This window comes from Pisolithus orientalis (assembly GCF_024613125.1).
Source record: "Pisolithus orientalis strain OTSU chromosome Unknown F5J12scaffold_15, whole genome shotgun sequence".
Taxonomy (NCBI): domain Eukaryota; kingdom Fungi; phylum Basidiomycota; class Agaricomycetes; order Boletales; family Pisolithaceae; genus Pisolithus; species Pisolithus orientalis.
The window spans coordinates 187,967-209,589 of NW_026260796.1; the positions used below are offsets into that span (position 1 = coordinate 187,967).

A 21,623-nucleotide genomic window follows, 5' to 3' on the forward strand; every position below is an offset into this window, starting at 1 on the left:
TAGTGTGCGTGTATTCAAGTAGTCCAACAACTACTACGGAATGTGTCCCAGTTCGTAACTGGGACCTGAGATGATGACAATGGTTTTATGCTTTGTCCATCGACTGACAGAGATAGCCTACATACACCACCACTGCCCCAGGAGACAGTGAACTACACGCGGAATCTTCTGGGTTGAGCCCAGCGAACACTAGGCAACTCGCACAAACTCTGGACACCTGCACCACATAGCGTTGCAAAGTGACGGAGGGATTACTACGATGGAGCGTTCCACTGCAGGGTGACACTCGGTACGGCGACCTTCTATCGATGCGACAAAGTAATTTCAGCACGAAGGCATGGTCCTTGGGGTGGTACAAGTGTATGTCGAATAAACACGACCAGAAATGCCGGATATGGTTGATTGTGGATGTGTACCGGCAGAGATGCACTGTGCGGTGTTTTCGATCTGTTCGAGGAACATGGATGGGTCCGCCTAACGGTGAACTGCGCAGGGAATGTTCTGGGGTTCGAAGACGGGATTGTCTGCGATCGAGTAGCCACATGCCAGTCAGCCGGTAGTGAATTGGATGGCGATAGTGAAACAAGCATGGGTGTTATCTGCAAGCGTAGTGGCCCCACTGGATGATCCGAACCATCCAGGGTGCCCCGTTTCCGTCTTGTCTTGGATGGAAATGCGTCGTCATCGTTGTCGTCGGGGTGTGGATGCAAGGATGTTGTTGTGATGTGTTTTGGTGAGCCATGTGAGGGAACAGACACTCGACCAGTCCGGTCAGGAAGGGGGGGCAACTCTACCAGTTGCAACTCGGCTTCACTTCTTTTTCTCACTCGAACGAACTCATCCAGAGTGAATCACTGCCGGTGGAGGTCTGGAATATACGAGGGCCTCCAACCAAATCGAAACAAAAGAGAAGGGGAGAAAAAGGCGACGAAGAAAAAAAGAACAACCAAATCATCAACGACAACGACGAGGACGAGGACGACCAACACAGCGACGACGAGCTCGTATTGAACCGCTAGCTGGCTACCTTGACGTGTGATGAACAGCGATGCGACAGAGGCTGCCCTGGGTCTGCTCGGACTCTCTCCTCTCAACCACCACATTCAGGTCTTTGACGCTCACAGTGGCACTCCATCCCACCATGGCCATGGACACCATACCGTACCACCGTCGTTGATACCGCTCAAGCGAAAGCAGCCGTCTCCGAGCAACGTCGCCAAGTCTCATCCGACGAAACTGGCGAGTCCACTGTTGACGACGCCTTCACCGACGACGACGTTCTCTCACCCACCTCTCACTTCGCCCCACCCATCTCTTCTCTCGCCGACCACTTTCCGCTCTCCTTCACTACCGTCTCACCGACCATCCCACGGCGCATCCCCGCTCTCATCTCATCCGCCCCACGCAAACCACACACACCCAGATCCACCACCGTCTACAGACGCAGACGACATCTCCTGCATCTGCGGATTCACCTACGATGACGGTTTCTCGATCGCATGCGACGTCTGCTCACGGTGGTGTCATGCTGCCTGTTTCGGCATCGTCGAGGGGGGCGTACCAGAGGAATGGCGGTGTTGGGTGTGTCAGGGTGGCAGTATCGACGAGGAGCAGAGAGAGAGAGCCGTTAAACTACAACGCAAGCGACTGAAAACCCTGAAGATGAGAAACGGGCCCAATGGAAACGTTCCACATCCGGATAGTGTCCCCGGGGAAGACCAGCCTCGAAAACCGGGTTCCCGACGTAGAACAAGTCCAGGGATGGAGAAAAAACCGCGACGATCGAGTGGCATTACTACGCTTGCCACAGATGGTACTGCCCCGAACGCAACTAAGAAGAGGAGACGAGCATCGATCTTGAATCCAGCGGGTCCATCGAGCTCGGCCAATGCATTGGCCGCGCCAAATGCCAACCCTCCCACAGGCCCCGACGTTGCCCACCCAAGTTCGTCCCGCATATCTCAACCGTAGGTCTCGTTTTCATTTGGATATTCTTGCTTGATTGTCTCACACAACTATTGTCAGTTCCACTTCCAGCTCACGTATTACCGATGTGTTCCCGCCGGACGCCTACTCTCATCCTTCGACGCATGCTCAACTGTTGAAAGTAGCAAAGGCATGGAGGGGCGTAACAGCTCTTAACCCGCCCATTCCAGTCGTACCACCCAGGACTTACATCGATGGAGGCTATGTCCGTGTCGATAGTCAAGGGTACGTTCTCTCATCATCCCTCCTTTTTTCTCGGCTAAACACATTCTGGTCTAGGTACAAGGACCGACACGGATACTCCATGTCCCCACTCGATAACACCACCCCTGTCATTGTCGACGACGGCATCGACGTGATGCTCCCACCAACTGTGCTAAAAACCTGTCCTTCCGATGCTTCACCCTCCTCATACTTGTGCTCGCATGTGGGTGGCAACGGAGTGAATTCTGGGCATACACCCCCGCATCTGTTGCGTCCGCCTTCGCCGAAGTTGTTCGTGGGACCAACAGCGCGTCTGCCACAATCGTCAACAACGTCTGGGTTGGCATCAGCATCGGGTACCGCGCTAGGAACCGCTTCACATGGACCTACTGACAGCTCCAGGAACGACACTATTGCCATCCCTTCCAACACGCTCCTGAGTCCCTACACAGCCACTATCCTTCCTTCTTCGGCGTACCTCGCTGATCCACTGAATGGGTATGCGCACTTGGGGATGGGGAAGCCACAGGTGAGATTGGTGGGTGGAGGTTGGTGTGTGGGTGTAGATGCGCGCGAACTCGGTGGACGTGGGACGACATTGAATGTGCACAACAAAGGGAAAAGAGTGGAGGGCACGAATGGGTCCGAGGAGAGAGAAGCAGGAGGACAGAAGGGAAAATGTGCCGCTGCCACTCCCGCAGCAGACGAAAGTCTTGGCAAAGGGAGATGGGCACGATGCGGATGCTGGCCAAACGCGGTGGTCAGACCTGTGATATGTGGTGGTGCGAGACGAAGGAAGAAAAAAGGAGAAGGTGGGGATAGAGAAAGTGATAACGAACAGAAAGCCCGTCGACACCGAGATGGCTGCACGTCAACCACGAGCACCACAACGAACGGCAATGGGGCTATACATCCCCCCACCGAGGACGACTCCGGTGCCCCCCCTCCACCCCCGTCGCCATCCGATACCTCCTCTCACAACGAAGATTCGACAACGTTATCGTTTGGGTTGTTCGCCCTGAGGGACCTGAGAGCGGACGAGGAAATCGTGTTAGGGTGGGAATGGGACGATGGACATGCGGTGCACATGCTGCCGGCTCTAATTGAGAGTCCTGGAATGTTTGGGTGAGTTCATCTTTTCCCCATACTTTCTTCCTTGCTGACCTGTTTTGTCTGGCGCTGACGATGTTCCTTTCCACCCTTTCTATTGCACCTAACGGATGTGACCCCATGGATACTTCCCGAACCGTACCCGCTCCGCGTGCCTATAGCCCAGCCCATCTGCACTATCTTCGCGCCCAATGCACCTCCATTCTTCATGCGCTTAGCAGTACGTTCACAACATGTGCATGTGGCTCGTCAACGCGGGATTGTGCAGTACGCGTGATGGAAAGAGTTGCGGAAGGGAGATGGCCTTGGCCTGGAGGTGAAGCCTCTGGATCGGAGTGGGAGACTGATGATCAGGAAGAAGAGGAAGGTGGTGGTGACTGCAATGGAAGAATGTTGAACGTTGGTCATGGGAGGGAAAGGGAAGGGGAGGATGTGATTGTTGATTTGGAGGCTACGGATTCCGAGGGAGAATCCGGTGCGAGAGGGATGAATGGAGCTGGCTGCATCGGTGTTACTGTCAACTGCAAGGGCCCAAGCACCAATGGAGCGAACTCGATCAACAACCCATCATCGCATCGCAAGCGTCGGAAGAAGGCGAAGGACGGGACCAATGCAGAGAAGACCAGACATGTGGATTTGGGTCCGCTTGTAGGTGTCCAGCGGGGATTTAGGACGCGCGAGAGGACGCCGATGAGTGGAGGGTGGTGTGGCGTCGAAGTCGTACCTTCGAGTCTGGGATGGTCGGCGGGACTTGGAGGAGAGGATGAGGACGTGTACGTGGATGTGGTTGGAAATGGTGGAGGCAGGAGCCAGCGCACAAGTGGGGCCAAGGCGGAGCGGAACGGAGAGGTGGATTGCATAGGTCAGTCGTGTGCTCAGTGACGCGGCTTTTACGTTTTGGGCCGGTCTTGCTGACTGTTTTTGCTCTCCTCCCGCAGACGACGGTCTTCCCGGCGAGGAACATGTTCTTCCACCGCGCATGCGTAAGCCGTGGTCACAACAACCGGGGCCGTCACGGAGCCCAACAATCACGAACGCCGAGAGTCCGATATCTACCTCTAGCCATGGAAAAGCAGGGCATGAAGTGGATGGGACGAGTGCGATGGAAACAGAGTTTGATACGGAGACGGAGGGAGAGGATACGGCGGATGGTGAGTTTTCATTGTCTAACATGTTGATCATGACTGGTAACTCATTTTCACCCCGTTTATTCTTTCAGATACTCGTCAAATGCCACCCCCGCCAATGCCGGCATCACTGGATCCCACAACGATATCCTCCCTCGCGCATGCGCATTCTCAAGCCTTCCCGCACCCTCGAAGTTCTTCGCCTCATCAGCCGAGTAATACGACCGCGAAGAATGTGCCAGATCCACCGCGTATACCTCCACGATGGATGCCATCGCGAACGACGAGTTCCCCGCAGACACATAGTGAACTTCATATTGCACCAGTATCAGCGGGCACCGTGCAGCTTTCACAGCCCACGCCACCCCAGCCTCAGTACCAGCAGCAGCAATTGTATCCGCACACGCTGGCAAGTATGTCACCCTCTGTACCCTTCTCGAAGCTTTCGCTGTTCTCGCCTGATGGTGGTGCTACGATATCACAAAACGGACCGGTTCTGTCGCTCAGTTCCGTTTCGTCAGAGCGATCGACGGTAGATCAGCCATCACCGTCTACTCCCACCAGCATGCCCTCTTCCTCGTACTCGGAAGCACGGTCGCCCTGTGATGGTACGATACCGCCCGCTGTGCAAACCGATGACTCCTCCCCCTCCTCGCTGGTGCAAGACTCGCAGGCAGATGTTAATCGGCGTTCCTCCAGCACTGAAACACACCGTGTCCGGTTTGTGTCCCCTGAAGTTCTTGGCGGATTACCGTCGTTGACAAACGGGAACAATGTCCATGTTAACGTGCTGCGGGACGTTGAAGACGAGGTCGATATTGTAGGGGGTGTGGACGGGCTTGATGGTGTAAACGCTGATGCCGACACCGGAGGAAACGAGTCTCGGGAGGTGAACGAGGCGATGGACGTTGATGTAGACGTGTCAGGGGACGTGTCGGATGAACAGCGTGTTACGTCGGCATGTTCTTCTGATCACCAGCACCCCGGGTTGGAAAACTCCCACGGTGAACAACGTCCCACGCGTCAGTCTGGTGATACGTCTCCCTGTACTGACGCTCCATCAATCCCGCCATTTGGATCGGGGTCACGTCATGAACAACCCCTTTCAGACCAGTCACCTCAACCGGTGGATGTCCCGATGGAACCGGAGACACTCTGCGCGGAACCCCAACTCCCACATACACCTACACCACACCACTCTGAACCTGAACCTGAGCCCGAGCCATCGCAGCCTGCACGAGTACCCTCACCCCCGCCGCCTCCCAAGGTCAAGATGTCACTCAAGGACTTCGTCCTGCGGAAAAAGAAGCAGCGCGAAGAGGAAATGGCGGCCAAGAGTGTGCTATCTCCGGCTAGTCCCTCCGCACATTTGGCGCTGCCGCCCAGTCCAGGGCCAGTAGGGGACGAAAGCGGAAGCTCGGTTGCTGAGCCTGCAGAAGCTACCAGTACCCCGGGTGAACGTGAACGTGATGAACCACAAATTTCGGTGACTGTGCCTGGTGTGGACCTGAACGGCGATGACGACCTGAGTGCTGTGAACGCACCCGGGGATGTCGTCCGCACGGACCAAGATGACGTCGCACCTCCCGAAATTTCTCAGCAGCACCTTGATTGTCAGGAATCGTCATCATCGAACGAACCTGGGTCGTGCCAGGAAAGAGGGGTTAGTGTGGAAGGATGTCAGTCCTCTCCCCCGCCACTGCCACCGCTTACGCCGCTGCGCGTTCCGGACGAAAGTCAAGTGATCCAGACACAGACGAAAGGTAGTCCAGTTGCTGATCAAGCTTCCGCGGAGAAGTTTGAGGCTAGGGATGACGCTCTACCCAATGGAGCTACCGGAGGCAATGATCGTATGCATGATGTTGTGAGCTTCGCACCTGATCCCCCACCCCCGCCATTGAACAGCCTCGCGGCTTCAGCAAACCATGTTGACAGCGGTGCTGCTGCTTCTGCTTCCCTTGTCCCTGTTCCTACTCCTGCCCCTACTCCAAGTTCCATGTCCACCTCGTCCACGTCCAACTCTCGTGCCACCTCCGTTTCTGCCTCTTTACCTACTCACCCAAGTCAATATCCTCGCGCTACTTATCAGAGTTCTGCGTCTCGTCGAATCCCTCATGAAGATGGAGAAATCCTTAGTTCCGCGTTCTCTAAATCGTATGTCCCCCGGTCACATACGCCACCGACGCAACCACGATCGTTTCAAGCGCCCCGCGCACCATCGCCAGGGTACAGCCCTGGTCCGTCGTCTTCACGGCGACCACCACCACCGCCACCCCCGCGTTCAGGTCCTGGTCCATCTTCTTCAGTCGGTACCAACGCTCTTTCCCGGCCATTGCCTAGCGGGCCACGTGCACTCAGGGGAACTATGAACCAATCATCGTACCCACCGCCACCTCCGAGACCGTATTCGGGATCCCAGTATATTCCTCGAGGACCGTCGGCGGATCGCGATAGGCTAGACAGGGAGCGCGATAGATCGTGGAGCGCGTCGTCGAGACCGAGAGGAAGAGCTGGAAGCACTGGGTGGGGGAGGTGAATGTTCGATGTCATTTTGCACACTCTCTCTCTTCCCCGTGGACGTTTCAATCGATTCGTTGCCTAACCATTATTACTTTTTTTTTGGTGTTCTTTTGACTTATGTATGTGTTTCGTTCTTTGCTCTCACCTTTTTTGATGCTTTCTAGTTTCAAAGTTCTTTCGTCTTTCGTGCAACTCCATCGTTTGTCTGCTCTTCTTTTTTTTTTTTCCCTTTCCCCTGTCGTCCACTGTGGATCATGCACATGTACATGATTGCTATCACTAATTTCCAGAAAGATAGATACATGGTAAATGACAAAAACGTGTACTATCAAATGATGGCGCTTTGTGAGAGAAACTCGATCAAATACTAAATCAAATCTTCGGCGCTTTGGCACAATTCAGCGCCCTTCAGAGCTTGACGTATCCAGACTCACACGTGCACTCTTATTACTTTTTGAATCTTGACTCACCAGAGTCAAACTAAGATACAGGCTCGGACCCGTGCGCAGTGGCAATGCAGCGCGCTCTCACTAATAAACGTTACGGTGTGGTCCAGTTTCCCGGCTTTGGGTTAACTTCGACATCAATCGTGATAGAGTGGGAAGGAACCGCACCGCGTGCGCCAATCACTCACGCACATATTGAGGTGGTAAGTCATTACCGCATAGCAAGACTGCTTACCGTAAGGATAGCACTGCTGACCCCTCCCCATTGAGCCATTGGCAGGCGGGTGCTTTCGATTCATTGCCGACCCTAGGTGCCTGACGCATATGCATATGATTCCGGATGGCATTTCATCCCATGCCTCGAATATGGGGTTCTGATAAGGTGCGTATATCCACCGATATGGTGTATTGATGCGGCGGGTGGCGGTGGCGGCGGGCAAGAGGCAGACAGGATGTTAACTTCGACATCATCACGAACCACGATAGGGTGGGAATCCATCTGTTGATCAACGCGATAGACGGCTGTGGCTGCAACTGCGGACGGGATCTGGCTAAGCAGTTCATATGATCTGTCTTAGTATCATATCATATAATGGGTGTGATCCTCATATCTGCTAGTCCGTATCCCTTACAGGCTGACAAACGTGCAATGTGCCGAATGATATCGGTCAACAAACTATCCGTGTACTTCCTCCTTTCATGGGTTGCATGGCAAGTCGGTCTCGCTCTCAGGCCGATGTCTCCGATCGGAGAATATGGTAAGGTGTTTTCCCTTGAGGCTTGCACTGACAACCAAGAGGGCGCTTACACACGATCGAATCCCTCGGCTTGGGTGTGCAACACTCCGACTCAGACTACATGTTACCGTCGAAATCTCAAAGAAGCCTTCTCCACATTCCAATCGAATTTGTCCGAGCGGCGATTCTTCACAAGATGTTATCATGTCCACGCGCCCTACCGCGTTAACCGCGGATGGGTTACTTCACATCCGACGGTGGTGTACAAGTCCTCCTCGGCCCTCGGGAAGGGACACGTTTAGGCAGTGTGAGTGTGTTCTGTGTCTACATGGCAACCTCAATTCCGGCGGTTACGCCGTCGTGCGGCGGGGAGGTGAATGGGTGATGTTACTGGCATACTCACGACGTCAAATCTGAAGATTTGAAGATCCTACCCCTACCCACACTGCGCACGCAGTTGTGGATATCCGTTTACCCCCTCGTACATACATACCACGCAATGGTTCGCAATCTGCCCCGACGTCCCCGGAGAGTGATGCAAATTGCAAGAAATATATTTTTCATGAATTTGCACCATGGTCACTGATGGTGAGGCTACCTTCAACCGGGAACTAAACATCCAGTGCAAATAATACCTGATTGGTAGCAGTTGGTAGCACAGTGGCGCTGCAAGAGCACCTGGAACTCTCGCCAGCACGAGGGGTATCATTGAAACCCCTTACTCTTTCTTTCATCCTTGTGGGAGGAGTACTACTTGAGTGCTTGGATTTGACTTCAATATCGACTACTTGAATGGTCACGTGACCCGCATGTGTGGGAGTTATGACGCAGTGGGAGCGGCCGTTCGACGACGACCTCCTCAGTTGGCAGGCTGGAGTAGTGCTCTCACTGGAACCATCACGATGTTGTACATCAGGAATGCTTTGAGACCTTCGCTGACCCGCATGTTTGTGGCTCGTAATGCTTCTTTGCATACCCTTCCCGAGCTGCCTTATGCCTACAACGTGAGTGGTGTCGGGTACTGTCGGACGCTAAGACACCCAGCTTAGTGAAATGGACATCCTAGGCTCTCGAGCCCCATATTTCCGAGCAGATTATGAAGCTGCACCACACGAAACATCACCAGACATACGTCAATGGATTGAACGCTGCTGAAGAAGCGTACGCTAAGTCGAAGTCAGTGACGGAGAAAATCGCTTTACAGTCTGCTCTCAAGTTTAACGGTGGCGGTGAGTAAGACAATGATATCGAAGGAGCACCACTGACAAGCAACGATACAGGCCACATTAACCACTCACTCTTCTGGAAAAATCTTTCCCCCGTCAACGAGAACGGTGGTAAGTTGTTTGAAGGGCCCTTAAAAGACGCTTTGGAGCGCGACTTCGGATCTGTGGACGGGTTCAAAAAAAGATTCAACGCTGCTACTGCCGGGATACAAGGCAGTGGTTGGGGATGGCTTGTAGGTATCATGTCAGGCTATTCTGCGATGCCGCCATCTCAACTCTATGACAGGGCTATAATCGGGACACGCAAAAGCTCGAGATTGCAACGACGGCTAACCAGGACCCTCTCATGTGTATGGGGCTTAGTCATAGACTGCATATCACGGCTCACGTTCCGTTCGCAGCGCTAACTCCGATCATCGGTGTTGACATCTGGGAACATGTATGTATAACATATCTAATTCTAGAAGCACGCTGAAATCTTCTTTGTAGGCATTCTATCTCCAGGTGAGCATTCTAGCTCGGCCCGTCGGATATCGTCTGAATAGGTTTGCATGGGCAGTATTACAATGTGAAGGTGGACGTAAGTTGATTATGTTACGTTGTTACGCTCTAGATTCTCAATTAAGTTGACAGTATCTCAACGCCATTTGGAATGTCATCAACTTCAAGGAGGCGGAATGCAGGTTCTTGGAGGCCACGAAGTAATTCTGCATACAAAAGCGTACAGACACGTCTTGTGTACTCGCGTACATTTTATGATCAGAACCTCCGATTCACCGACCTGCATGTGCTCGGTTGAGCAACAAACACGAGGTCTACTTAGTCGTACGGAGTACAAGGTTCCCACCAGAAGTTACTGTGAGAGAGCGGGACCATGCTCAGTGGGTCCGTTGGTACGCTCACTCGTTCATATTTGGTCATAAGAAGCTTCGTCAGGCTCGTTGCGCGTGCTCTTCCAGGCAGCCGAGTAAGTTATGCATTGACCATCCTTTAGTCATCGCACAGTGTCGGTTTATCATAACGCCGGCCCTGTGCACATGGAACTGTGAACGATTTCTATGCCTGTGATATTGCGTTTAATTCGGCAATATATCCTGGTACACCGTACTATGGCCTAGATAAGTATCTGTGAGCCGTGCTCAAGGTGCGAACGGATACACTTCTGCGCTGGCGTCCCCGCTTGCTGATGTGATAGCTAAGTGTCATCCAGTGGCCCGCCGGCAGTGCAGGGATGGCACCTGGAATTGACAGAAAGTAGTTTGGTATGTAACTTTGGACTTGAAGTAGAAACCATGGTTTCATCCACAGCATTTAGCGGAACGTTCCTTGCGGTCCGGCAATTATTCTAGCCCGCACAACCCCTTTGACCGGATCTGTCATGCCTTTCATTTCGAGCGTTGATGACCGGTAACAGGTGCTGCTGGTCTGCGGCCCGCGAACCAAGGACAACAGGGGAATAAATAAAGTTATGTCAGGTTGAATACCTGCGTTAGGCTCAGAATCAGTAAGTAGTTGGAGTCTATCCGTGTTGTTGGTGACTTAGAGCGCCTGACCTAAGTGGTCGGTACAGGACTTCAAGCCAACTTGAACTAATCAGGTTCGCTAATCTTTAGGTTTTGGTCTTGACATGTCGCAGAGAACGACCCGTCGGACTTGCCCTCAGCCTAACCCCATTAGTCCTTGCCTTTTCGTGCAATAAAGGGTGGCCACATCGAGCGTATCAGCCACTAACGTGTGAAGTCGTCATCTTTATCTTATCAACTAGAGTTTATGTAACACCATATGTGGTACCACCAGACCGCTGAGCCGTGGATGCACATATGGCTTCTGCTTAACCTCTGTAGTGTCAATACTGTCGATCAGATGGACAGTCTCATAATCCGAATCCGGCGAATTGAAGGCGTTTTCTGGACTCCATGTTCTCCGGTTCTGGTCATGGTCATTTGGTAGGAAATTATTGAGCATTGGAGGGCACTGGAACGGCCTGAGATCTTGACTTTAGAACTGATTGTATTGCTCATACTGGATAGTAGCACTGCGCTTGGAGGTGAACTACCGAATACCGGCACGAAGCTCGTTCATGGTATAATGTGTGACTGATCCATCAGACGGTATTAAGTTCGGAAGCATACATATTTTACTTTTCGAAACAGACTGAAGGGTTACCAACCTCTTCAGCGTACTATCCAGGTATGTAAGTGGAGCTCCGATTTATCCATTCAACTCGGAAGAATTTCTACGGCGGGCAGATCGCGACAAGTCAAACCGTATGGCAAACAAGTGAAACCGGGAGACTAGGTATGCAGCGCCTCAACGATTTGAGTCCAAGGGTTCACCCGGTAACCCAGACTTGCGCCAATTTCGCTGGTCGGCTACCTACTAGTGTTAGCTCCCCTGTTTCGTACGGAAAAAGAATGGTCTGGAAGACTACTTCGCGTCGCTAGGGCCATTCCGAACGGCGCCGCAGCAGGAGGGTAGCTCTGACGAGATGGCCTCAGTTGTCACATTGCGTGCATACCCGCATTCGTAATGGCTTCATCGCGAGTATGCCTCATGACGGAGGGGGGGCAGAATCCAGTCCCGTCTACGTGTCACTGGCAAGACACTGGCGTCCTTTCTGACAGATGGTGCGTTTCTTGTGAATATTTCCCGTGCAAATTATGGACGAGTGGGACGAACTGCATCGCAAGTATCACTTCTGGGATTTCTAGACAGCACTAACCCCCCTATAAACGACATGAAACGTGACCTTGATGGTGTGCATCTTCTGAAAGCTATTCCCAAAGTCTCGAAAAATGTATCTCATGCCAACCAAAGGTAGAAGGTATAAGCGCGTGCAAAATGACGAATGACATGATCACCGCCACGGTTCCTGCGTTTGGAACGACCTCGCGGGATTAATTTCCGCCGCGCGCAAGTGTACAATCGAAAGAAGAATTCTACGCACACCTGCTATGCCAGGAGGGGGAAAGAGATGTGTCGTGTTGTGTTTTACTTCGAGTGCTGCCTGCGGTGTTTGCCGTGGAAAGTCCATTGTGACGAGTTGAGAATCCAAGTTCAAATGACAACTCTACCATTATTTGTGCCATTATAATTCCGGTACTTGCTTTTGTATGTTTGCCGCACAGGTACTGCGGCGCCGATCAGTGGCACTTGATCAGCTGTGACACTGTACATGGATTTCCCAGGAGAACACGTGATACAACCCGCTTTATGCGAGTACACAATCACTATCGCAATGATATCAGGACACTTGTTCATCAAGGTCGCCCACAAATGTCACAGAACCGTGGCCACGGGTGTGCGTATGCCGTGAGGGTAGAAGATCAATTAATGAGACTTGAGAGACCCACAGGATGACATGATGGTTGACCGTCTTGCGGCAGAGAGTTTCCCGAACCGTAAATATTCCCATGACCTGACCCACTACCAATGAGTAAGATGTCACTGACTGTTTTGAAGGGCGGTGCAGAGGAATATTTGCCTTTGCTCCCCATGGGGCAACGTGGATGAGAAGAACAGTGCCAGTTTTTTTTTTTTTTGAATGTTACCGGTAGATTCTGGTGTAGTCTTTGAGGCAGCAAGGTAGTTTCCACCTCAACGACCTCCAAAAGGCACTGGGAAATTGGGCAGATGGGTATTGACGAACGGTAAGTGGTTGCTGGCTCATCAACAATGACACCTAAGCGAGACAGGGCAGACGGGCAGGGCACAAAGACGAATGGAGTAAGTCGAGGAATAGTACTAAGTACAGGCATACACGTTCAACGAGTGTCTGGAGAAAATTAACCTTGTATAGCTAAATCGTCAGTCAGAGTCCCTGCGGCAATGACAGCTCAGTTTAACCACGCTGCCCTGTGCGAGGACCCTAGATAATATATAGTATGTATACGCGAGACAGCTATTAGGAGAAATACTGTCAATCTGTGTGGCAATCGATGGATGTCCGCGAAAGTTGTGTACGTAGTTTGGGTCCCGGCGGAACGAATGTTTTGACGAACAAACAAAGCGTGTTGTGCACCGGTGCAGACATGTCAAGATATCGCAAATAAGCCTTGATGCGGACTTCTTTTACCTGGAAAAGCCATCCATTTTTGCAGAAGGCGGCGGAAAATACATACCGACTGACGCCACGCACAGCTCATACGGTCGAAGATCTGATGCGTACTCATATCCATGCAACCGCGCCCATCCACCACCTTTTCGGTCCATCACGGCTTGGATTATTGCGAAGAATCCCTCGCCAATGGTCGGTTAGGCCATCACGTTGACAGCACGTTACAGCCTCGTGTTCGCCGAGGTTGCGACCGCTCAACCCGCGGCCGTGTCGGGTGCTCATCCCAGCGAACTTCTCTTTACCCGGAAACATGTTATTGCGAAATTTTCTAGACACCGTGTGTTACTATGTCCTCGAGCCTCTCAATGGGCAAGTGAAACAAGCTCACATCCATTTTGGAAGAGGACGCCGCTCCGGAACTTCGCACTGATCAAGATTCACATGGAAACAATCGTCGATCCTGCGAGTCCATGATGGGATGGTTTGGATTCCAGATCGCAATCTGGCTAATTGATCCATCTTAAGCCATGACGCACCGCCATCTAGGTAAGGATATGACTTTTTGGTCGCTGTCTAGATAACAACGAAATTCGCCTACTAGGACGAAAAAAAACGCGGTGTTCTTGGTCTTCCCTCACGTGTGTAATGTGTCATGATGTTCAAGGTACTACCTTGTACGCGATCAGTTGGTGGGCGTCGTTTCCCCAATTTATGTCTTTTATAATAATCGTTCTTTCTACAGGATTACCTCGGATACGACATCCCCTCTGTTCAGATTTGAATAAGTAGGTCCCGGGTGCTTCCCCCTCCGTGCCAAGTGTCACCCAAGCATCCCCTCCTCTCAGCGAGTCTGAGCTGTACTATTGTGTTTCCCTCTGCCTTGTCTCAAAGTCGCCATGATCTCCTCTGCCCTTCCATCGCAATTCTGTCTGCAGGACCTTGCCGCCATTACGGGTCGTGTATGTGAACTCAGAGTCAATCCTCACCAGGCAGAGGCAGACCGGGAAGCGCGGGTTTGGTTCAACAGGTTGGTTGTTTCAATTAGCAGTTCCCCATCCTGCATGAAAGTGACTCTTTCTTCCTTCAGCATTGGTTTGTACGATGACAGAAAGAAGTCTAAGTTCCTCAACTACGGCAAATTTGATCTCTTCGCTGCCCTAAGTTTCCCTGACGCGGATCTGAAACACCTCGTCACCTGCCTCAAATTTTTCTTCTGGGCTTTCTCTGTACGTGCTAAAGACCCCTTGCTACATCCATGACTGACCAAGCGTCATCCAGACGGATGATCTGTCTGACGAAGGGGACCTCCAATCAAGGCCCGATGACGTCAAAGCTGGTCACGACATCTCCGTTCGCGTCGTGGATGAGCCTGGTGCTCCACGTCCCGAATATCCATATGCTGCTATGTTTTATGAGTGCGTACTCAGGGTGTTATGTTGTATCCATGACGTAATCTATCTCCTTGCCAGTCTTCTTGAACGCTTCCGCGAAACGTCTACACATGGCGCGTACAAACGGTATTCATTCAACTATTCCTCTTACCTAACCTAACATCTGAGACATCATTTTAGATTCATCCGTGCCTGGGAAGAATGGAGCAGTTCACAAGTAACGCAGTCACGAAACCGATCACAGGATCGCATTCCCACTGTTGACGAATTCATCCTCATGAGACGGGCTACCATCGGAGGGGCGATGGTTGAAGGTGGGATTCAGACCCCTTCGTCTCCCCCTTTGCAGCTGACCCGGCCTGACTTGTAGCTATGGTCGAATACTCTCTGGACTTGGACTTACCAGACGAAGTTTTTGAGAATCCCATTATTCATGCTATGTCCGACGCTACTAACGATCTCATGACGTGGCCGAATGTTCGTATCTCGTCACCTCATCCTTGGTTGCGTTCCGACTGATCGCACTTCTACAGGACCTCTGTTCTTTTAATGTAAGTGTGGTCTGGATCTTGGCCGTATTGCCGATGACAACGGATTTCCATCAGAAAGAGCAATCTGATGGCGATTACCAAAATCTGGTATTTTGCATAATGAATGAACGCAAGGTTGGCTTACAGGAGGCCATCGATGTCCTTACGGAAATGTTGGCACAGCGGGTGAATGATTACGTTGAATTGAAGAACAAGTTGCCATCGTTTGGGGCCGACGTCGACAAGGAACTCGCTCGTTACTTGCACGCGCTCGAGAACTTCGTGCAGGGCACGGTATTGTGGTACTATCTAAGCCCAAGTAAGACCCGCGTAGAAAGTCATGCTTCATTTGCTGACATTTTCCGGTGCGAAAATAGGATACTTCCGCGGTGTCGATGTCACCAACAGAGACAACTTGGTTGTCCCACTGTTCGAACCCGGTGCCTTTTGATGACCCTAACTTTCCCCACAAAGCTATCCCTGACGTGTGTTGATCTGTCGCTTTCGTACGTATCTCTCTGTATGTATATTTTCCGTGGTACGTGTCCGGTGGTCACTGGGGCCTTGGTTCGCAGGGATGGGGCCCCTGTCTGACCTTGTAATTTGCCTATATGAATCTGTATGCTTCCTTTCCCCCCGCTGCTACTTTACGGACCCACCACGCCCATCGATAATGTTCTCCACCCTTGCACCTACCTGTCTGTCTTATTGTACTTTCCCCCTTGCCGTGGCGTTTGGCATCTACGATTCGTGACGTGGTCTTTGTATAAATGTCTTGCCTTTCTCATGCACCCACCAAAGAAGCCTGCCACCTACGTTGTGATCGGCGTATGATTTATGAAGACGAAGAAGCCTTCTTCACTTCTGGCTTCCCGATGAGCTCGAATTCCCCCACAACCGTAGTAACATATCATCTGGCTGAAATATTCTGTCTGGATGACCACTGGATGACCAATTGACTGCCTTTTTCAGTGTCCACGGGTGCCGTCCCGGGCTGCCGTACCTGATCCCCCAGATACCCTCGGCCTCGTGCAGCCCACCTTTTAGTTGGAATATATATCTGGTGTGCGAATATTTGCTAGTGATGACAGGAAAAACTATTAGACATGATGTGAGTAAATCTGGGATCTTTCTGCCTTGGGCACGGTCCAACGTGCGTCATCACTGCGTTAGAAGCGGGGCGCTTGGGGGGACGAATATTGATGAGGCACGCTGCGGATGGCAGACCCTTTGATCTCGACAAGTCGTGCTTTCTACCGACTCGTTTCTTTTCCGCTCTTTACGCGTCGTCAATGTCATCGACACCTACATTCGACTTTATCAACCTAGCTTAGGCTACCACTCCGGCGGTACTCCAGGGTATTCCCTGCTTGAGTTAGTCTAGCTTGGGCAGCTGGCCTCGGTAGGTCCTCCTGATCGCTTAGACATAACCTACCTCATCTGTTCACGTGTACCAGACCAATGGCCATGCGGCCGCATTCTGTGCAAGGTAGGTGTACTAATCCCCGTGCAAGGCGAATTGAATGAGGTAGCATCCTGTCCTGAATACCAGTTTTCCGGACTGAACATGTGGCTGGAACATACGTAGGTATGGAAACGAAATTTGAGCCGGAAATGCTGACAGGTACGAACTTTCGAGGGATTCTGATCTGCTGACATGGTCGCTCTCACTTTGCCTTCAATGGTTGTCTCTGCTTGAGATCGTCCTACCGCCACCATTTTCAATAGGTGAGCTAGCTTGCGTGACCTAGATACAGTTGGTCTTTGCAGATCGGCAGCCATTCACTGATGAACCCCGCCATCACGAGGTGGCTCATTCCACTTCTTTAGGAATGGTCTCTTCCACCCACGCGTTGCGCAGTAACTTTAGTGAAGCCTCGTTGACCATGATTCGCCGGATAGGTACACACACTCAATCGACCAAAAGCCGCTGTATCACCTAAGTACGGTTTACATCGACAGTCGAGTGTCAGAATTTACGCGTCGCGGGTACATCTCTACGCTTGTGAATAGAGGCTCCACCTCCGTTTTCACTACGCGCTCCGAGACGTAGTAATATCCCTTTTTATCTCGTTCTAACACCACTAGACTTTGTCTAGCTATCAAGAGTTCGGGTTTGGTGGCTCGGTAAGATCATTCTGGAAGTTTAGACCCGTTATCGATGAATGTATCCAGCCAGAGGTCCTTCGAAAAGTAGTTTGCCCATCCGAATTGGAATCTCGGTCCAGCTGACCTTTTGTACTAGTTACTTTGTTCAGTACAAAGGAACTTACGCACTTGGTACTCACGTCACCAACAGGGCATGCCTCGTGTTGCCCAGATATGAGATGTATTGAGTAAGTCACTTTGATAGGCGCAACGGTTTGTATGAACTTACATGCTTCTTTCTGGAGCTCAAAACCCGAACGGGTAGCGCCATGCGGTTGCGTAGCTGTTGGTACCCCTTTTGGTGTGGAGCAATGAGTTACACCATCCCCGGAGATGTCCAATTCGGGGTTGCAGCTTGCATGCCCAATACTTCGGGGAAGCACCGTTATAATGTTGTTGATTACATGTAGGTGTCCCGCCGGATGGCCCATGCTTCGTGGCAGAAGCTGTCAGCTGCCAACTGCGGAGTACGTATGAAAACTCGCTCAGCTGCTGGTCGCGTGCGGTTTCTGTCATGGAGTGCCGTCTATCGTCTTTGTTTTCTTTGTAAGTATTCTTGAATCGAGCCGAGTGTCCTTGGAGTTGTCAGCTGCCGACGCGGCTGGGAGATAGATGGGGTTGAGAGGATCTGGTAGATGTCAACGCCGAAAGAAGTCAAAGTAAAATGTATGGGAGTGAGACAGCTAGACGACATTTTGACCACTGCTTCCACTAAGGTACGGCCATTGGGAGTCCTCTCTTGCATCTGCTCGTTCAGACGGGTGCTGTCTTTCGCTGCATTGAATCGGTACGTCCAGGGGTGCGTCCGCGGTAACGTAGCAGTTTTCTGCAAGGCCAAAGCCCGACTAGCATCTGATGTTGAGACATACTACATTTCGCTGGTTGGCAAGTACTATACAGTTAGATGTTCGGCGAGGGGATGGTGGCGCACTCTGACATTGCTGCAGCACCGACGGACATTGAGCTGTGCACAGATTGGCATCAGGTGTCCTGCAAGCAGGTTCCACAGCTTCGGGTATGTGCACACTGTACCTTTTCACCGGAACCTGCACGTCAGCTCCGTCAGCGACGAACAGGGGAATAATGCTGGTGCTGTGATGCTGAGACAAGGTTCTGTCAGTGCCAACCACTTGACTGACGACCTGCTGGTCAGGGATGGGGTGGGGTGGGGTTGAGAAATGACATCGTGAATAGTGCTTGGGCCGAGGCCAGGGTCTTCTGATAACACCAATCGGAACGTTGACGGCCGAGCAAAGTTGCGGCTACAAGAAGCTACGCAGGTAGGTTGTATTGCGAGTATGTCGGGGGAGGCAGCATCCTGTCATTATATCCTTCTTTACAGTAAAGGCTATCGAGGTGCATGCATTGATGCAACCCGGGCTGGACCAGTTTTGTTATAGTAAAATACCAAATTGCCTTGTACGCGGCCCTAAAAATGTGCCCCTTCACGTGATTCTGCCGGTCACGTGTGAAGGGGCAATAGAATGTGTCCTCGCCCGAACAGCTACTAGACTTCAGCCGAGTCGGTCTCCACATCACCTCCCTCAACCTTCGTAACAACCATAATGACATTCCAACGCAACTACTTCGGTAAGGGTTCTGTAGTAGTACCTTCGGACGATGGGCAAGACGTACGGCGCGTCGCAATTACTGCGGACAGACTCATTACGCAGCCGTTCGAAGGCATCGACGTTGTACCCGATGTCATTGCGTACGCTGCACGGACACACGGTACCAAGGAGGCCTTAGGTTGGAGAAACATCGTTTCCATTCACGAGGAGGAAAAGGAGGTCAAGAAGGTCGTCGCTGGCAAGGAAATAACAGAAAAGAAGAAGTGGAAGTATTTCGAGCTTAGTGATTACCAGTACCTCTCGTTCATCGAGGTCAGAGAGCGAATCTTGGAACTCGCTCGTGGACTGCTGCACTATGGAATACAAAAGGACAACGTCTTCAACATCTACGCGCAGACAAGGTGAGTCGCTTAGTCCTTCCATTGGAAAGGTGGCGCTGATCTTTCCACAGCGCCAACTGGCAACTCATGTCCCACGCGTGTACTACCATTGCTACGCCCGTGGCTACGGCATATGATACCCTTGGGGAGAGCGGGCTGACACATTCCCTTAACGAGCCGAATTGTGTTGGCATTTTTACCAACGCAGACCTTTTCCCCACATTGGCGCGTGTGGTTCAGAACACCCCTTCTGTGAGGTTGGTGGTCTACGACGGGGAACCCGACGCATCTCTGCTTGACGATATCCGTAACGCGCGTGAGAACGTGGTCGTCGTTTCTATTGACGATCTTCGTGAAGTAGGCAAGGCTCAACCCGCCGATGCCCTCGAGAGCAGGAAACCTGCAAAGGACGATATGGCTCTGATCATGTATACCAGTGGAACCACCGGTGCACCAAAGGGTGTTGTTCTTACACATGCAAATGTCGTATCTGCTATCGGTGGAGTGTTCCATTTGCTTGGACACCACTTACGCTCGGACGACTCTTTCCTTGCATATCTCCCCTTGGCTCATATCATGGAATACGTCGTTGAAGCCACTCTATTCACCGCAGGCATGAAGACCGGCTATGGTCGTGTCAAGACGCTCACTGACGCGTCCGTTCGGAAATGCAAGGGTGACCTCGTCACCTTCCGGCCTACTATCATGGTGGGCGTTCCAGCTGTCTGGGAAGCGATTCAGAAGGGTATCATCGCCAAGGTGAATGCGGGTGGCCTGGTTAAGAAGAATCTGTTCAACCTCGGTTACGCCTTGAAGAGGTCTCGGATACCAATTTTGAGCCAAGTTGCGGATTCTGTGGTGTTCAGCAGTGTTCGAGCTGCAACGGGTGGGCGGTTGCGTCTTGCGTTGAGTGGTGGCGCTGCCCTGAGTAAGGAGACACAAGAGTTCTTGTGTGTTGCTCTTGTTACTATGCTTCAAGGTAAGTGGTTCTGGTAGTGATTAGTCAGGATGCGTACTGATAGAGTTGAATGCACAGGTTATGGTATGACGGAATCCTGTGCTATGTGCGCTATCCTTCCCCCCGAATTGCAGCAATATGGTTCTGTCGGCTTGCCTTCGCCTTCCATTGAGATCAAGTTACGGGATGTGCCAGAAGCTGGGTACAAGTCTACCAACAATCCACCTCAAGGCGAAGTTTGTATCAGGGGACCCGCGGTGACCAAAGGTTATTATAAGCGACCGGACCTCAATAACGACGAGAACATATTCACCAAGGACGGCTGGCTGCGGACAGGTGATGTTGGCCAGTGGAACCCTGACGGCACGTTATCTTTGATTGACCGGTAAGTATTGCCTATGACGGCAGGGGTGCGAACCAGGCGTTGACGGCATCTTTTTCCAGTATCAAAAACCTTGTGAAACTTCAGGGTGGAGAGGTACGCTTTCCTTGCAAGGACCTGTGAATCCTAGTTGACGTGGCTTGGCAGTACATCGCGTTGGAGCAACTTGAGACCGTGTACAGGTCTTGCAACATCGTAGGCCAACATTTGCGTATATGCTTCCGCAGAAGCGAAGCAGCCTATCGCGATCCTTATTCCGCATGAGTTAAACCTAAGACATACACTCGAGAGCAAGTTGAATGGCGTCGACGCGAGTGCCCCTCTGTCAGAGTTATGCCACAACAAGGCGGTGCAAGAATTGGTCTTGAGAGAGTGCAATGCGGTGGGAAAGAAGAACGGCCTCAAGTCTATGGAAACGCTCGAGGCTGTCATCTTGACTGCGGAGGAATGGACCCCCGAGAATGGGCTTGTAACGGCTGCTCAGAAGCTGCAGCGAACCAAGGTTGCACAACATTTCGAGAAGGAGATTAAGGTTTGTTCTATGCGGCCGTTGCACCCACACAGCTTCGCTGACTCGAGCGTCTAGGAGATATACCGCAACCAGTAATTTGGTGGTCTTTTGACTGTTCTTCGTTGGTTCCGTCCTGTATCTATGTAGTTGATATGCAAAGTGCTTTATTTGAGTGCCGGTGACAGTCCTGAACCGAATCCGAGGGCGAGGCTATGAAAGGTCCATTACGTAATACTAGTGGTATCATATGGACCTGCTGCGATTCGGCAAGGCCACTCTCGCTTGCTCTGTTTTCTCTTCTTCGCCGTCCACCACCGTCGCATTGGCGTCGTTGACGAG

At 51.8% G+C, this 21,623-nt stretch overlaps 6 protein-coding genes across 6 annotated transcripts; 5 read left to right on the forward strand and 1 right to left on the reverse strand.

Moving 5' to 3' along the window:
- Window positions 1–1,038: 1,038 nt before the first annotated feature.
- F5J12DRAFT_721138 (uncharacterized protein) lies at window positions 1,039–3,319 on the forward strand (the record flags this gene model as incomplete). Its single annotated transcript, XM_051741290.1, has 7 exons — window positions 1,039–1,243; window positions 1,442–1,686; window positions 1,837–1,949; window positions 2,026–2,215; window positions 2,480–2,777; window positions 2,895–3,038; window positions 3,177–3,319. 7 exons carry the CDS (start codon window positions 1,039–1,041, stop codon window positions 3,317–3,319), a joined length of 1,338 nt encoding a protein of 445 aa, XP_051599691.1.
- F5J12DRAFT_112174 (uncharacterized protein) lies at window positions 3,195–7,212 on the forward strand. Its single transcript, XM_051737991.1, has 4 exons — window positions 3,195–3,315; window positions 3,467–4,162; window positions 4,239–4,451; window positions 4,520–7,212. The coding sequence occupies exons 2-4, from the start codon at window positions 3,577–3,579 to the stop codon at window positions 6,961–6,963; spliced, it is 3,243 nt and encodes a 1,080-aa protein (XP_051599692.1). The 5' UTR covers window positions 3,195–3,315; window positions 3,467–3,576; the 3' UTR covers window positions 6,964–7,212.
- A 1,820-nt stretch (window positions 7,213–9,032) lies between these two features.
- On the forward strand, window positions 9,033–10,061 carry F5J12DRAFT_892949 (Mn superoxide dismutase; the record flags this gene model as incomplete). The annotated part of the gene is made up of 8 exons (XM_051747614.1): window positions 9,033–9,134; window positions 9,197–9,359; window positions 9,411–9,589; window positions 9,643–9,706; window positions 9,758–9,795; window positions 9,846–9,860; window positions 9,916–9,936; window positions 9,990–10,061. 8 exons carry the CDS (start codon window positions 9,033–9,035, stop codon window positions 10,059–10,061), a joined length of 654 nt encoding a protein of 217 aa, XP_051599693.1.
- Window positions 10,062–14,309: 4,248 nt separating this feature from the next.
- F5J12DRAFT_905730 (terpenoid synthase) lies at window positions 14,310–15,785 on the forward strand (the record flags this gene model as incomplete). Its single annotated transcript, XM_051748698.1, has 9 exons — window positions 14,310–14,440; window positions 14,501–14,639; window positions 14,692–14,828; window positions 14,883–14,930; window positions 14,985–15,118; window positions 15,175–15,281; window positions 15,338–15,355; window positions 15,410–15,653; window positions 15,712–15,785. The coding sequence occupies 9 exons, from the start codon at window positions 14,310–14,312 to the stop codon at window positions 15,783–15,785; spliced, it is 1,032 nt and encodes a 343-aa protein (XP_051599694.1).
- Window positions 15,786–15,809: 24 nt separating this feature from the next.
- On the reverse strand, window positions 15,810–17,913 carry F5J12DRAFT_939931 (uncharacterized protein; the record flags this gene model as incomplete). The annotated part of the gene is made up of 5 exons (XM_051749671.1): window positions 15,810–16,394; window positions 16,770–16,907; window positions 16,992–17,081; window positions 17,289–17,433; window positions 17,712–17,913. The coding sequence occupies 5 exons, from the start codon at window positions 17,911–17,913 to the stop codon at window positions 16,193–16,195; spliced, it is 777 nt and encodes a 258-aa protein (XP_051599695.1). The 3' UTR covers window positions 15,810–16,192.
- Window positions 17,914–19,133: 1,220 nt separating this feature from the next.
- F5J12DRAFT_833120 (uncharacterized protein) lies at window positions 19,134–21,462 on the forward strand. Its single transcript, XM_051745801.1, has 7 exons — window positions 19,134–19,454; window positions 19,505–20,412; window positions 20,470–20,776; window positions 20,836–20,869; window positions 20,921–20,968; window positions 21,009–21,305; window positions 21,360–21,462. Exons 2-7 carry the CDS (start codon window positions 19,521–19,523, stop codon window positions 21,378–21,380), a joined length of 1,599 nt encoding a protein of 532 aa, XP_051599696.1. The 5' UTR covers window positions 19,134–19,454; window positions 19,505–19,520; the 3' UTR covers window positions 21,381–21,462.
- Window positions 21,463–21,623: the final 161 nt, after the last annotated feature.

Coding starts and splice junctions, on each gene's coding strand:
- F5J12DRAFT_112174 (XM_051737991.1), top strand. CDS start 3,577: ATGGAAAGAGTTGCGGAAGGGAGATGGCCTTGGCCTGGAGGTGAAGCC. Junction 4,163..4,238: donor CGGAGAGGTGGATTGCATAG/GTCAGTCGTGTG, acceptor CTCCTCCCGCAG/ACGACGGTCTTCCCGGCGAG. Junction 4,452..4,519: donor GGGAGAGGATACGGCGGATG/GTGAGTTTTCAT, acceptor TTATTCTTTCAG/ATACTCGTCAAATGCCACCC.
- F5J12DRAFT_833120 (XM_051745801.1), top strand. CDS start 19,521: ATGTCCCACGCGTGTACTACCATTGCTACGCCCGTGGCTACGGCATAT. Junction 20,777..20,835: donor ACGTTATCTTTGATTGACCG/GTAAGTATTGCC, acceptor ATCTTTTTCCAG/TATCAAAAACCTTGTGAAAC. Junction 20,870..20,920: donor TGAAACTTCAGGGTGGAGAG/GTACGCTTTCCT, acceptor GTGGCTTGGCAG/TACATCGCGTTGGAGCAACT.